General features: G+C 36.7%; 1 protein-coding gene across 1 annotated transcript in view; it reads right to left on the bottom strand.

The window, feature by feature from the left end:
• Positions 1–16,449, bottom strand: part of thsd7ab (thrombospondin, type I, domain containing 7Ab) — a 70,175-nt gene that overhangs the window by 7,795 nt on the left and 45,931 nt on the right. Inside the window, exons 15-22 of the mRNA XM_077721038.1 lie at positions 11,591–11,769; positions 10,070–10,075; positions 9,847–9,980; positions 8,535–8,688; positions 5,824–5,965; positions 4,547–4,662; positions 1,613–1,730; positions 327–472 (exon numbers count right to left, since the gene is read on the bottom strand). Of these exons, the coding sequence (XP_077577164.1) occupies positions 327–472; positions 1,613–1,730; positions 4,547–4,662; positions 5,824–5,965; positions 8,535–8,688; positions 9,847–9,980; positions 10,070–10,075; positions 11,591–11,769 (995 nt within the window). The remainder of the gene's footprint in view (positions 1–326; positions 473–1,612; positions 1,731–4,546; positions 4,663–5,823; positions 5,966–8,534; positions 8,689–9,846; positions 9,981–10,069; positions 10,076–11,590; positions 11,770–16,449) is intronic.

The following is a 16,449-nucleotide window of genomic DNA, read 5'->3' as shown; positions in this document are numbered from 1 at the left end:
TGACTTTGTACTTTATACTACTTTTTACTTTAATGAAGAGTGATGAGTATGTTAATACTTTTAAAACCTTTTTTTCTGTTTATGTTTCGTATGTACTGTTAACGGATGCACTTTTTTATGTGTATCCTATCTTGTGCTGACCCCGCCCATCTGTCACATTTTTTTTAAGTCAATGTGGCCCCCGGGCCCAAATGTAAGATGTACTGTATTATCCGCACTATGAGGCGCAACTCAAAAAAGCTTCAATTTCCTTAAAAGCCACCACTTCACCTTATAAATATCAATTGATCACCATTGTTATAAGACAAAAATAAACAGTCACTAACCTCTACCCGACACTCTGACCAGGCGCTGTACCGCCACTTGTAACATGGCCGCACCGGGCACGGTTTCCACTGCTCCAGGGAAGAAGAACATGGCCGACCATCGCCCTGCGAAGCCTGCACTACCGTTCTCTGACGCCACATCTTGCCTGGAACAAAGAAGCAACTGATATTGAAGAAGAGCCTCCGGCACCCCGGCGAACGAAGTGTCACACAACAACAACAACAGAAGTTGATTGAACTAGCTTTGCAAAAACGATCAAAAACTGACAATGTTTGATTGCAATGGTTGATTTTGCAGCACTTCTTGTTAGTTATGGTGTTTAGGGCACCCCTAGTGGCCGTTCTATAGCAGTGCTTTCATGAATGTGTAGTAGTTTATTTGTATTTCTGTGTAAATTAGCACAACTGCTATTGAATTTTGGATGAGAAAGTGTTTTTAATTATTTTTAACAGTTATTAAGCAAGAAAATAATCAAGATGGACACTGTTAATGTCAAAAAAAAAACATAAATCTTTTGTAAAAAAAAAAAAAAAAAGAATATCCACAGTATGCACCCTCAAAATCTGCAAAAAAATGTCATCCGAACTGTAACGACAATACATAAATTACTACCATTTTTTTCTGATTTATATTGTAATAGCTAACTTTAACCACCAGTGTGCACTATAAATCTTTTGTGAGTTGTCTCGGTCATTTTATTTTTTAATTGCTTGAGCTATCTTCTCATTTTTTTTTTGATTTTCATCATTTCATCAATCAGACAAATGTTCCTGTTGAGTTCATCTGGAACATTAATCACATGACCCATGAGAGCAGGTATAAAAATAGGCGGGATTACGTAAGAGACCACGTTTGAGTGACCCTGTTTCCATCAATAGTGGATTCATACACACACCTTTCATCCCACGCACACGTGTACTGCAAGGAACTAAAAAAATAAAAGCACAAAAGTAAAAGAAAAACAGCAAAAATTGAAAAAAAAATCATACCCAAGCTTTTTTTGTTGGATAAAGGCATCCATTGTTGTTGTTGTTTATACTATATATTGCATGACTGTTTGTTTTATAGTTCAAATTTGAGTTGAAGCTTTTATTTTGGTAGGATTGTACTTCCCTGTTTCGTTATACAATGTCGTATTCTTTAGGATTCATTTCAAATGAATTTGAACTTTAATTGCTGAATAGTGTTTTTAGAACATTTTTCAATTCATTTAGATTTTATAATAACTTAATGAATACCTAAAATAAACCTTTTTCTTCAAGGAATAGTGTGATAAATGACTTACCGTCTAAACCGCAGGTCTGCGAACACTCGGACCAAGCTGACCAATCGGAAAGCTGGCAGTTGACGGGACATTCCACCACGCAGGAGATGTTCATTTGCCACTTTTTCTCCAAGTTTAACTACGGGAAAAAAGCCCAGAAAAATTATTAATACGACTACATCTTAAAACCAACAAGAGAACATTTATAAATTGAAAATGCGCCACAATGAAAAGAGAATTATTGATTTAAAAAGGGGGAAAATCAAGAATTTTAATATACATCTAAAACAGAAAGTCATGATTGACTGTCCTGGGCAACACAAAATGATTAACCCTAACCATGTCGTTTTTGGTCTTTTTCGAGGAAAAGAGCCTTACTATAATGTCGTTTTTGGTCTTTTTCGAAGAAAAAAGCCTTACTATACTATGTCGTTTTTGGTCTTTTTCGAAGAAAAGAGCCTTACTATACTATGTCGTTTTTGGTCTTTTTCGAAGAAAAGAGCCTTACTATACTATGTCGTTTTTGGCCTTTTTCAAGAAAAAAGCCTTACTATACTATGTCGTTTTTCAAGAAAAAAGCCTTACTATACTATGTCGTTTTTGGCATTTTTCAAGAAAAAAAGCCTTATTATACTATGTCGTTTTTGGCGTTTTTCAAGAAAAAAGCCTTACTATACTATGTCGTTTTTGGCCTTTTTCAAGAAAGAAGCCTTACTATACTATGTCGTTTTTGGCCTTTTTCAAGAAAAAAGCCTTACTATACTATGTCGTTTTTGGCCTTTTTACAGAAAAAAGCCTTATATACTATGTCGTTTTTGGCCCTTTTCAAGAAAAAAAGCCTTATTATACTATGTCGTTTTTGGCCTTTTTCAAGAAAAAAGCCTTACTATACTATGTCGTTTTTGGCCTTTTTCAAGAAAAAAGCCTTACTATACTATGTCGTTTTTGGCCTTTTTCAAGAAAAAAGCCTTACTATACTATGTCGTTTTTGGTCTTTTTCGAAGAAAAGAGCCTTACTATACTATGTCGTTTTTGGTCTTTTTCAAGAAAAAAGCCTTACTATACTATGTCGTTTTTGGCCTTTTTCAAGAAAAAAGCCTTACTATACTATGTAGTTTTTGGCGTTTTTCAAGAAAAAAGCCTTACTATACCATGTCGTTTTTGGCCTTTTTCAAGAAAAAAGCCTTACTATATATACTATGTCGTTTTTGGCCTTTTTCAAGAAAAAAGCCTTCCTATACTATGTCGTTTTTGGCCTTTTTCAAGAAAAAAGCCTTACTATACTATGTCGTTTTTGGTCTTTTTCGAGGGTAAAAGCCTTACTATACTATGTCGTTTTTGGCCTTTTTCAAGAAAAAAAGCCTTACTATACTATGTCCTTTTTGGCATTTTTCAAGAAAAAAGCCTTACTATACTATGTCGTTTTTGGCCTTTTTCGAGGAAAAAAGCCTTACTATACTATGTCGTTTTTGGCCTTTTTCAAGAAAAAAGCCTTACTATACTATGTCGTTTTTGGTCTTTTTCAAAGAAAAAGCCTTACTATACTATGTCGTTTTTGGTCTTTTTCAAGAAAAAAGCCTTACTACACTATGTCGTTTTTGGCCTTTTTCAAGAAAAAAGCCTTACTATACTATGTCGTTTTTGGCATTTTTCAAGAAAAAAGCCTTACTATACTATGTCGTTTTTGGTCCTTTTCAAGAAAAAAGCCTTACTATACTATGTCGTTTTTGGCCTTTTTCAAGAAAAAAGCCTTACTATACTATGTCGTTTTTGGTCTTTTTCGAAGAAAAGAGCCTTACTATACTATGTCGTTTTTGGCCTTTTTCGAAGAAAAAAGCCTTACTATACTATGTCGTTTTTGGTCTTTTTCGAAGAAAAGAGCCTTACTATACTATGTCGTTTTTGGCATTTTTCAAGAAAAAAGCCTTACTATACTATGTCGTTTTTGGTCTTTTTCGAAGAAAAGAGCCTTACTATACTATGTCGTTTTTGGTCTTTTTCAAGAAAAAAGCCATACTATACTATGTCGTTTTTGGTCTTTTTCAAGAAAAAAGCCTTACTATACTATGTCGTTTTTGGTCTTTTTCGAAGAAAAGAGCCTTACTATACTATGTCGTTTTTGGCGTTTTTCAAGAAAAAAGCCTTACTATACTATGTCGTTTTGTGGCCTTTTTCGAAGAAAAAAGCCTTACTATACTATGTCGTTTTTGGCCTTTTTCAAGAAAAAAAGCCTTACTATAGTATGTCGTTTTTGGTCTTTTTCAAGGAAAAAGCCTTACTATACTATGTCGTTTTTGGCATTTTTCAAGAAAAAAGCCTTACTATACTATGTCGTTTTTGGTCTTTTTCGAAGAAAAAAGCCTTACTATACTGTGTCGTTTTTGGCGTTTTTCAAGAAAAAAGCCTTACTATACTATGTCGTTTTTGGCCTTTTTCGAAGAAAAGAGCCTTACTATACTATGTCGTTTTTGGCCTTTTTCAAGAAAAAAGCCTTACTATACTATGTTGTTTTTGGTCTTTTTCAAGGGAAAAAGCCTTACTATACTACGTCGTTTTTTGGGTGAAAAATCAATTACTCTTTACTTCTCCTATAGTGATACACCCTAACCCCGTCAACAGCGGCAAGTTAACTTAACATAACATTTCGGGCCCAAAAAATAAATTCCATCACCCGAATATCACATTGTCCATGAACCAAACCGACCAACCCTGACTCCCCCCCCCCCCCTCCTAAAACGACACCAGTACATTAACAGCAACACAATTCCCAGAAGGCTTTGCGTGTGCTTCACGAGTCCCACGACGAACGTGGCGAGCTCTCTCAACGGCGTCGCAATCAAAAGGAAGCGGCAACTCGTTAGGAGTGATTACAATTCCCCGGCCCAAGACATCCGTGCGATAATTTACTCTCGTGGAAGGAACAAAAATTATAAAAATGGAAAATGGGTGACTTGCCTCTTCGCAAAACTTGATGTCGACCGATTTTCCGTCGCTTCGGACGCAATCCAACATGCGTGTTTTGACGCCTGGACCGCAAACGCCGTTTGGACTCAGTTGGCAGGTGCTCCAATCTGAAATAAGTAAACATAAAGATATTAATATTCTTGTCATGGAGAGTCTGTTTTCTTGTTGTTTGGTTTCTAGGGAGTTGATTAAAAAAATGTCAATCAACTTTGAATGAATGTGGCTATTTCGTAATGACAAATATGAAAGTTTTTATCTATAATGGAGGCAATTAAGTATTGGAGGGAAATATAAATTAATATTTGGGATGGGGGGGTGTCTGATGGTGTTTGTTTGTGATGAAGTCGAATCGAATGCAAAAATACACAAAGTTAGGAAACTTAGAAAAGTTTTGAAGGAAAAATCTGCATGTAACGTAAAAAGAACAAAATGCTAATACATGACAATGTCATCCAAAAAATTCTGTCCTTTTTTGGACTAAATAAAGAATTTTGACAGTTTTTTCTTCATATTGTTCAACATTTTTAAATGAAAATGATGGAAAATGAACAAAAAATGTAATGTCAACAATGTCCACAAACAAGATTTTTTTCTATTAAAAAGAAAATTCGAAACTGAAATGTTATCAACACTTAAAACAAAAAATATGATATCTACAGCTGTTTCCAACCAAAAAACAAATAAATAAATAAAAATAAACATTAATTCTCTCCTTTTTTAATCGAAAAAAATGGTTTGCCTTTCCCTCGTTTTTAATCCAAATTCCAAATCAACCAAAAAATAGACCTCATTCATTAAAATACTAAGCATATATATTTTTTAAATGATATTTTTGTATTCCAAATGGCACACTGGGTTAAATAAACCACATGAAAAAAATGGAGAATGGCAGGCATCCAATTGTTTGACTCGCCGTGTGTTAACTGTTTTCTCCCAAAAATAAAACAACGGGGCTGCTTTTAAACCTCAGCAGGCGCCCCGCTTTACCTACAAAAAAATAAATAAACACCTGAAACATCAGGGAGGCTACCGACAAAAACAACTAAGTCTGTTTTTAGCAGCCAGTTCGTATAAAAAAGCACAACAACAACAACAACACTACCAGTGTGTGTGTGTATTTGTGTGTGTGTTTTCCAGCTGGGAGTAAAAAATGCGAAATGATGGTGCGCCAAATCTTTGATGAATAATGCGCTCTTTTGCATATTTTTTCCAAGATATGTATTCCAACATATAGACGTCCAAGCCGTTTGGAGTGTGAGGGATTTTACCTGTGATGTTGTAGAAGTAGTTGAAGCAATTGAGGTTGAGGCCACAGGCTTCTTCTTCGTTGGTATCGGGGCAAAGTCTCCCCACGCTGGGTGAACGGAGTGTGTAGGCTGCCCGGATGCGGCTTTTGTTTTTGGTGCATGGCTGGAAAAAACATGAAAAATATTTTAAGATAAAAAATTAGGCACTTTTTGCATGGTAACGTGCTAGTAACATAACATAAACAAATTGAAATTAACTTGAATTACAATGCAGACACTAAAAAATAAATTTAATCTAACCTTTCACTACACTTAATTCAAATTTTGTTTTAAATTTTGATATTTTTCTTCTCCCGGGTTAGCTCTATTAGCCCCGCCTCCACCCTGACTTTCAGATGTAACCTATCAAGGGTTGTTTGCTTTTGTATTCCATTCAAAATATTCCGAAAATGATGCACATAAATGTCCTCACAATAGGATAACGCACTACCACTTGCCAATGAGAAGTACTATATCAGGGGTAGGCAAAAATGTTGGGCCCTGGGGCCATATTGACTTTAAAAATTTGACAGATGGGCGGAGTCAGCACAGGATACGATACCAATAAAAAAGTGCATCCGTTAACAGTACATATGAAACATAAACAGAAAAAAAGGACTCAAGTATTAACATACTCATCACTCATTACTAAAGTAAAAAAGTATAAAGTACAAAGTCAAGTCAAAAGGAATGTATAAAGAAATATTAAAATGTAATTTAAAAAAGAGAGAGGGGCTGTAAAACAAGAAAAACAAATAAGAGTGGACAGAGCTACTGTCACTGGCTTCCGTGTGACGGCGCCATCTTGGGGAGAAAAAAAAACATTATTTGGACAATGTCAACGGGCCGGATTAAAAGGACTAGCGGACCGGTTTTGGCCCGCGGGTTGTAGTTTGCCCATGTCTGTACTATATACCATTCGCACTGACTTCCGTGATTTTTTTTACTCGTATCTCAAATTGCTCGTATGTCAGATACCTAATTTACTGTCCATAAAACCAACCAACCAATGAACCAAATACTCTCCTCAAAAAACCTCCCCAAAAACCAAGCAAAACACTATCTGACTAACATCTAAAAAACTACCAACTCCACCAATTGCCACCAATACAAGCAAGCCCAATTAACTTTGAAAGCAACTAAACAACCTCATGCAACTTTTACCATCTTCAGCTTTGGCTTCCTGTGTGAACCCACCACATAAAATCCATCCCAGCCGGCTCGCCTTCCCGCAAATCTAGTTTTCATCAAAATATAAAGCACCAACTTTCATTTTATCTTATTTTTTTTGTAGTCTCGACTCAAGAGCCTGACGGTCCAATTAGGCAGCCTGAACCGAGAAAACGCGTTCCGGCTCGGGAGCGGCGTCGTCCCTCCTGGGAAACGTTCCAATATCGGAAGACGCTTACCAAAAAGGCAGAGCGGATAGACGAGAGCCAAAAGGCTCTCAAAGTTTCAAGGATGTCGTCGACGTCTGAGCGAGCGCCTTGATTGGGAAGGTTAAAAAGCAACTAAGTTTCTCCTTCATTTCAAACATAGACGCATTACACACTTGGTACATTCCGCTAATCCAGGGGTGGGCAAACTTTTGGGCCCGGGGGCCACATTGACTTAAAAAAAATGTGACAGATGGGCGGGGTCATCACAAGATAGGATAACATATAAAAAAGTGCATCCGTTAACAGTACATATGAAACATAAAGAGAGAGAAAGGACTCAAGTATTAATAGACATCACTCATCATTCAAGTAAAAAGTATAAAGTACAAAGTAAAGTCAAAAGGAATATATTAAGAAATATTAAAATATAATTTAAAAAAAGATGGAGGGGCTGTAAAACACCCAAAACAAATAAGAGTGGACATCGCTATTGCCACTGGGTTACAATAAAAGTTGTTATACGACATGCATAATTTGAAATGATCAAAAAAACATTTAAAATACGAAAAAAAACGTATAAAATACAGAAAAAAACCCTATAAAATACGAAAAAAAGTATAAAATACGGAAAAAAATGTATTAAATACGAAAAAAAGTATAAAATACGGAAAAAAATGTATTGAATACGAAAAAAAGTATAAAATACGGAAAAAACTTGTAAAATACGAAAAAAACATAAAATACGGAAAAAACATAAAATACGGAAAAAAACAAGTATGGTATGAATTTGGTTTTTGGCTACATTAATGCCAACTAGAGACATTATGGCCAGCAGAGGGCGTTAAATTTGTACAGCCCTATTACATTGATTTTGCTAATAGAAACGCCCAAGCCATTTAAACTTGCATTCCGGCAGCGAAAAAACTGAACATTCATCCACTACCAGTTGAGATACGAAAAAGTGTAAAAAAACAAAAAAAACAAACTCCCAGTCCAACCAGATTGGACATCTCTCGCCGTCAATGACCGCAAATAAGAGCATTTTTTTCCCCTTCATAACCCGCTTTTGCAGATTTAGGGATTAAGCGTTAAGACTTTTAGAGGATTTAGCGACACCTTGCACTCAGGGCCGCCCGCCGTGGTTATTAATGCCAAAACATTCACGCGGCCACGTGAAATTTGGCGGCGTGTCGAGGGGGTGACGTGGGTCATCTATCACCTCGCCGAGTGTGAAGGCCCCAGCCTCCATCGTCTATTATGCACGGACTCTCTCGCTACGCACGCTAGGCTAATATGAGCTAATATTTTTCTTACCAGGCTGCAGCGGCTCCAGGGGCCCCAGTCGTTGAGGACACAGTCTTCTGGGCAAGGTAGCCGGCTCTCACGGGCCCCCAAGGGCATCTCCTCGGGGTCACACAAGTAGTCCTCCACCGCCTCCGAGGGCCCGTCAATGGTGTTCAGCATGCACCTGAAAACAGCAACAGTTATGTCACATATTGAAGTGATTGATGATTGTGCTTAATTCTCTAATTTGGAGAGTTGTCCCAATAAAATAAAGTTAAACCCCCCAAAATGACCACATAAATCTGTTTAGAAGGTGAAATCATAAGGTGTAATTTTTGTAAGGTGGGCAATAGAAAATATTGTTATGGAAGTAAATCATGTAAGATTGGCAGATGCAGCATGTCATTTTGGCCGCCATGTTTGAATTTTGTATCTTTTGGTAGTGAGAGAAACTCTTGTTGATATCATAAGACATGGGTAGGGAACCTATGGCTCGGGAGTCATATATGACTCTTTTGATAGGTGCATATGGCTCTTTTGATGGGTGGATATGGCTCTTTGGATGGGTGGATATGGCTCTTTTAATGGGTGCATATGGCTCTTTTGATGGGTGGATATGGCTCTTTTGGATGGGTGCATATGACTCTTATGGATGGGTGCATATGACTCTTTTGATGGGTGCATATGGCTCTTTTGGATGGGTGCATATGGCTCTTTGGATGGGTGGATATGGCTCTTTTGATGGGTGCATATGGCTCTCCACTAACCTGTGAGGTAAACTATGGAAACTGCGAGTGAGAAAGCGCAGTGAGTGTTACGTTTGTATTATGTCATTGATACTACTACCCCGAGTGCCTTATAATCATTTTTTTTGCCATTATACTCTTTACCATGTATTTTCTCATTGATACTCCTTGATTAGCAGTAAAAAAAATATCAAAAGAATTCAGAGACTTTTTTGTACTTTAAAAGTAGTGAAGTGAGTAAAAAAAGGTACATATTCTCAATGTATGTTGACTTCTAAATTCGGACAGAGCATTGGCTCTCAAGGATTAACATTGAAAAAATATGAATTTTATATGGCTCTTTTCATCAAAAAGATTCTACAATTTTTTTTTTGTGGATGCCTTGACCCAGGAAGGTCTAAACCTGGGACTCAAGTCTGGATTTTAGAACTTCGAGGCCAACACGCTACCCACTTATCCACCGGCTAGCTTAATGCTATTATAGAAACAAAAACAAACAAACAATTGACATGCTAACAACCATCATTGACATCTCAACTCGCAAATTAACTTCTAAAACAACAAAAACACACATAAACACCCAATATTTTCCATACCTGACTTTTCTGGTCTGCACGCCTTCTCCACAGTTCTCCTTCAGGTCCACATTGCTGACCTTCCACACACTCCAAGGCTCAGCCACCCACACATACTGGTTGCAGTCACTCCGGCACGGCACCACCTCGTACACCTAGAGGGGGAGGTCACACCCACACCTTAAGCCACACCCTTTTTTCCTCAAATTCTCCAGAAAAAACTAGAATGGTAAAAAAAGCCAACCTGAGCCTGCAGCCATCATGGTCGCCCAAAAAGTCCGATACAGCAGAGGGCATAAAAAAAATGAACACAGAGGGGAAAAAAACAGTTCAGTAGTGACAGCAAAAGGCTTTTAACAGCAACATTATTATTACTGTTAAGGGCAAGGAAAGGTTGCCACTTTAAGTTTGGCGTAGTCATTGCTCAGCAAAAAAAAATAAAAAAATTGCAGGGACTGCAATAACCGCAGTGGGCTTCCGCCAATAGCTCATTAATAATCAACTCCTCTCTCTGCACCACCCGTATCATCGTTGTGTCATAAAAAAAAGCTTGGCTGCTTGTAGGTGTTTAATGTTTGGACGTATAATATTTTTGAAATGAACAAACGCTTCATTTTTCTAGTTTCGATATGCCGGGGAAACAAAACAAGTGAGTGGAAAGTACATGAAAGGGTTAAAGAGAAGAAGAAATGGTTCTCTGGAATGGGGGCATAGTCTGGAGTTGGCAAAAAAACATGAATAAATTCAAATAGGGTGTGGAGTGTTAGATTGGAAAAGGGAAAACAAAAGGGTGGAAGAGGGAAAACTGCGGAATACAATGGGGTAATAACAATTTAGAATTTGGTTTCAATATTCCCAATAAACAAAGATATTAACATAAACAGGATAGGAAAGGGTGGAAGAGGGAAAACTGCGGAATACAATGGGGGCAATAACAATTTGGAATTTGGTGTTATTAGTCCCAATAAACAAAAAAAAAAGATATTGACATAAAGAGGATAGGAAAGGGTGGAAGAGGGAAAAAAACAATGATGCTCTTATGGAAGGGGGACAAAGTGTAGAGATGGGGAAAAATGACTTGAGGAAATTAAATAAACAGTGTGGAATGTTAGATTGGAAAAGGGAAAACAAAATGGTGGAAGAGGGAAAACAGTGCAGAATACAACAAGAGCAATAATTTAGGAATTTGCTTTCAATATTCCTGATAAACCAAAAAAAAGCTACTGACATAAAGAGGATAGGAAAGGGTGGAAGAGGGAAAACAGTTGCTAATTATCCACCTATGGAAGGGGATTCAGTGTGGAGATGGGAAAAAATGACTTGAAAAAATTAAAGAAACAGTGTGGAATGTTAGATTGGCAAAGGGAAAACAAAATGGTGGAAGAGGGAAAACGAAATGGTGGAAGAGGGAAAACGAAATGGTGGAAGAGGGAAAACAAAATGGTGGAAGAAGGAAAACTGCAGAATACAAAGGGGCAATAACTTGAACAAAATTTGGAGTTTGGTTTCAAGATTCCAAATAAACAAAAAATGCTACTGAGATAAAGAGGATAGGAAAGGGTGGAAGTGGGAAAAACAATTGCTAACTATACTCCTATGGAAGGGAACACAGTGTGGAGTTGGGAAAAAAACAACACTGCAAAAAAGCAACAGACAAACATTAAAAGGTTTGAGATGCTAGATTTGAAAAAGGGAAACAAATGGGTGGAAAAGGGAAAAAAAAAATCTCAACTATGCTTCTAAAGAATGATCGCTGGTCCACTACCTGATTGACGTGGTCCAGCTTGGGACAAGGTCTCCCCCCATTGTAGGGTTTCTCCCTCAGCCACTTGGAGCGCACTTTGACCCCACTTCCGCACGACTTGCTGCATCGCGACCAGTTGGACCACTCGCTCAGCTTGCAGTCGGACGGACATGGGATGATACACGCCTCCTCGATGTAACCTGCCAGGGAAACAGTCACCAAAAAATTAATTGGCTGTGCTTCGTTTTTTTACCGGTGAAGACAATTAGGCACCGCGGTCATCATCTGTTGCTATGCTTGAAAAATATTTAGCAATTAGCTAAAGTACATTCAAAAACAGGAGGATAAAGAGGACATTTTTTCTGATCTTGGTTATTGTCGCCATGGATTTTTACAATGGGTTTTAGCTCAAAAGATTGAAAGAATCTGTTCTGAAAAACGACAAAATATTAATTTTTTTATCACTTTGTGATGTGAGTATCAATACAATGGTTAATGGATTAAATTAAGTTGATTAAAAATAATATAACAAATTTTTGCTGGTGTTATAATGGTTTGTTTTGAAAGTTTTTTGTTGAAATCTTATAGCAAAAAAATGATATCGTAGTTTAACTTTTAACTACTTTATAATGCGAGTATAAATACAATGGTTAATGGATTAAATTAAGTTGATTAAAAATAATATTACTAAATTTTACTGCTTCATTTAATTTTTTTGATCATAATGGTTTGTTTTCAAAGTGTTTTATTTCAATCAAATAGCAATTTTACTTGATTTTTTTTATCAAATAGAACCATACAATGTATTCTCTGGACTATAAGTCGCATCGGCCAAGTCAAAACATGCATACAGACATTTTATTTGATTAAATTGTAACTTTAATTAAAAAAAATGGTAATTTTGTCCAATATGTAGAAATTTTGAACTATACACATGTTTTAAAGCATATAGCATGATATTTTTTGTGTTTTTTTTGCACATTTTGTTGTTATTCTGCATTGTTACACCCCCCCAAAAAGTTTGCTTATTTTATCAAAGTATTTCTGACATTTTTTTCCTCTTTTGGGGGTGATTTGTACACACCATTATGTTAGAACTCAACGGATTGGATGTCTATTGCCATCAATGGTAGCCGGGTTATATTTTTTTGTGGGATTTACGAGTCTTTACGTCTTTCTTCTTGCACGGCAGCATTTGCAAAGAAAGAAAGACACTCAGCCATCCTAAATCAGCCATCTCATCTTTACACAGTCTCCAGGGCCGACCACCTGTCGGGTGCATTAAATCTATCGCGTCGTCAGGTCGACTCATCTCCACTCAAGGGCGCCGAAAAAACACTCCTGGCAGAACGCGACAAGAGAGGAAGTTGGGTTTTATGCCTACCGGCGACGGTAGAGAGAGAGAGGATTTACTTTGGAAATACTAGTTCAAAATGCTAGGAAGATTAAAGTGTTTTGATTTCAAGTCTAGTAAATGAAATACAGTGTTCCCTCGCTACTTCACGGTTCAGCTAGCGTGGACTCAGAGCTTTGCGGATTTTTTGGGGAAAAAAATACAAGAATTACATTGAAACAACATATTTTACAGTTTTTTTTTTTGTTATAACATGAATTTTACTCTCTCTACCCGTATTCTTTATGGTGAACTGTATACAGGGGGTAAAAAAAAATAAAAAATTAAATTAAATTAAAATAAAAAATTGAATTAAATTCAAATTAAGCATTTTTGAAGGGGAATCCCTACTTGGCGGAAATTCACTTATCGCAGGTGGTCCCGGTCCATATTAACCGCGATAACCGAGGGAACACTGTAATAAAAAATATTCTCTATTAGTTATTGATTGCGATGTTAGCTAACATGTTGACGCTAATGTAAGCGTCGATAGATAATTATTTATTTATTTATTTTTGTGCTGCTCCAAGATACAAAAAATGAACTCACCTTAAGAATTGTACATACTTAAGGTTGTAAAATAAAAAAAAATATATATATATATACATATATATATTAGAGGCGGTCAATTGATAACCATCAATCTTAATTCCTTTTATTTGTTATGAGAAAATACTTTTTGTATTTTATTTTTTTCTGCCAAACTTGAATTAGGGCGGTACGGTGTGAAAGTGGTAGTAAGTCCGCCTCACAGTTCTGAGATCGAGGGTTCAAACCCCGGTGGGTTACTGCATGTTTTTTTCCGGTTATTCTGGTTTATTCCCAATCTCCAAAACAAGCATGCTAGGCTAACAGTACGCTAATTTGTCGCGAGGTAAGAGTGTGATTGGTTGTTTGACCCAGTTTGCCTTGTGATTGGCTGGCTGGCTCACCTATGGTTGGTTGGTGTGGGCTCCAGCACCCCCAACATACAGGGAATTTTAATAGTCTAGCCTTAGGGTGATAAAATCCTGAATAATTTTGATTCAAAGTAAACATTAATAAAATAAGTTAATAGTTAATAGTCGAAGTAAAGGGAAAAAAAGCTAGTTTTAACTAAAATGCTATTGTTTAGGACAGTATTTTCATTATTGTCCATATTGTTCATTTGATTTATTTTTTGGTCTAATTTCTATTTGCCCTTTTAAATGCAGTTTTTAAATGTCTATCCATCTTTTTTGTTTTGTTTATTTATTTGAATAATACCACTTGCCGCCTCTTTTGCTTGAAATTAAAAGCAAAGCAACATCAGACAAACATTGTTTTTAGCTAATGACGCTAATATTTACTTTAGGGAAAAACAGCGAAATTTCTCCTCATTGAATTGATTCAATGACCAACTTTATTTTCGCTCTCTTCATCACTTTTCTTGTTATTTTTCTTTACCGTGGCACAGCAAGTTTTTTAACAACTCCAAACCAGCAAATATTCCAATTGCTTTTTTTCCCTTGCCATTAAGACGTCTATGACTTTTCTCCCTAATTTCTAGGTTCCCAATTTGCAATCTCCATAGTGCTCAGTATTTCTGGTTCATTAGAACTGCAATCCAATCTTATTTGATAGTCTAAAGCGTTTAACTAATTCACTGCCAAAGACAGCGAAACACGTCCAATGATTTAAAGTGAGTCGTCAACGGCAACAATCGAGTTAACATGCGAGACGACAGCTTTATTTTTCACTCAAAATTGATTTGTCGCACTTTTTCTAACGTGTATTTGTCAGCGTGACGCTGGCTTTTCCCGCCTCATCACCTCATTGATTTTGCCAATCAACGGCGGAACAACAAGACGTTGGGGAGGAAAAAACAGGATGATAAAGACCTACGCGTGTAGTTTTTGAATGTTTCCTCTTATCTACTTTTAGAAAATGAAAAAACTGTCTTTCGGGTCTTTGATTTTTATGTGAAAATCAAAGACCTCAAAGAGAGTTTTGGCCATCAGGATGATAAAGACCTGCGTGTGAAGATTTTGAGTGTTTTCTCTTACCTACTTTTAGAAAATGACAAAACTGACTTTGGGGTCTTGGATTTTTATGTAAAAATCAAAGACCTCAAAGACAGTTTTGACCATTAGGATGATAACGACCTGTGCGTGTAGCTTTTGAACGTTTCCTCTTATCTACTTTTAGAAAACGACAAAACTGTCTTTGGGGTCTTTGATTTTTATGTAAAAATCAAAGACCCCAAAGACAGTTTTGACCATTAGGATGATAAAGACCTGCGCGTGTAGCTGTTGAACGTTTCAGCTTACCTGCTTGTAGAAAATGACAAAACTGTGTTTGGGGTCTTTGATTTTTATGTAAAAAATCAAAGACCCCAAAGACAGTTTTGGCCATCAGGATGTTAAAGACCTGCGTGTGGAGATTTTGAATGTTTTCTCTTACCTACTTTTAGAAAACGACAAAACTGTCTTTAGGGTATTTGATTTTTGCTTAAAAATCAAAGACCTCAAAGACAGTTTTGACCATTAGGATGATAAAGACCTGCGCGTGTAGCTGTTGAACATTTCATCTTACCTGCTTGTAGAAAATGACAAAACTGTGTTTGGGGTCTTTGATTTTTATGTAAAAATCAAAGACCCCAAAGACAGTTTTGGCCATCAGGATGATAAAGACCTGCGTGTGGAGATTTTGAATGTTTTCTCTTACCTACTTTTAGAAAATGACAAAACTGACTTTGGGGTCTTTGATTTTTTTGTAAAAATCAAAGACCTCAAAGACAGTTTTGACCATTAGGATGATAAAGACCTGCGCGTGTAGCTGTTGAACGTTTCAGCTTACCTGCTTGTAGAAAATGACAAAACTGTGTTTGGGGTCTTTGATTTTTATGTAAAAAATCAAAGACCCCAAAGACAGTTTTGGCCATCAGGATGTTAAAGACCTGCGTGTGGAGATTTTGAATGTTTTCTCTTACCTACTTTTAGAAAATGACAAAACTGACTTTGGGGTCTTTGATTTTTATGTAAAAATCAAAGACCCCGAAGACAGTTTTGGCCATTAGGATGATAAAGACCTGCGCGTGTAGCTGTTGAACGTTTCAGCTTACCTGCTTGTAGAAAATGACAAAACTGTGTTTGGGGTCTTTGATTTTTATGTAAAAAATCAAAGACCCCAAAGACAGTTTTGGCCATCAGGATGTTAAAGACCTGCCTTTGGAGATTTTGAATGTTTTCTCTTACCTACTTTTAGAAAATGACAAAACTGACTTTGGGGTCTTTGATTTTTATGTAAAAATCAAAGACCTCAAAGACAGTTTTGACCATTAGGATGATAAAGACCTGCGCATGTAGCTGTTGAACGTTTCATCTTACCTGTTTGTATGAAATGACAAAACTGTGTTTGGGGTCTTTGATTTTGACAGACAAATCAAAGACTTATTTTTGACCATCAGGATGATAAAGACCTGCGCATGTAGATTTTAAACATTTCCTCCTTTCCGCTTATAGAAAAT

The sequence above is a fragment of the Stigmatopora nigra genome, chromosome 7, assembly GCF_051989575.1.
Source record: "Stigmatopora nigra isolate UIUO_SnigA chromosome 7, RoL_Snig_1.1, whole genome shotgun sequence".
Classification (NCBI taxonomy): domain Eukaryota; kingdom Metazoa; phylum Chordata; class Actinopteri; order Syngnathiformes; family Syngnathidae; genus Stigmatopora; species Stigmatopora nigra.
Note: the sequence above shows the minus strand (reverse complement) of the source record. Positions and strands in the feature narration are given on the sequence as shown.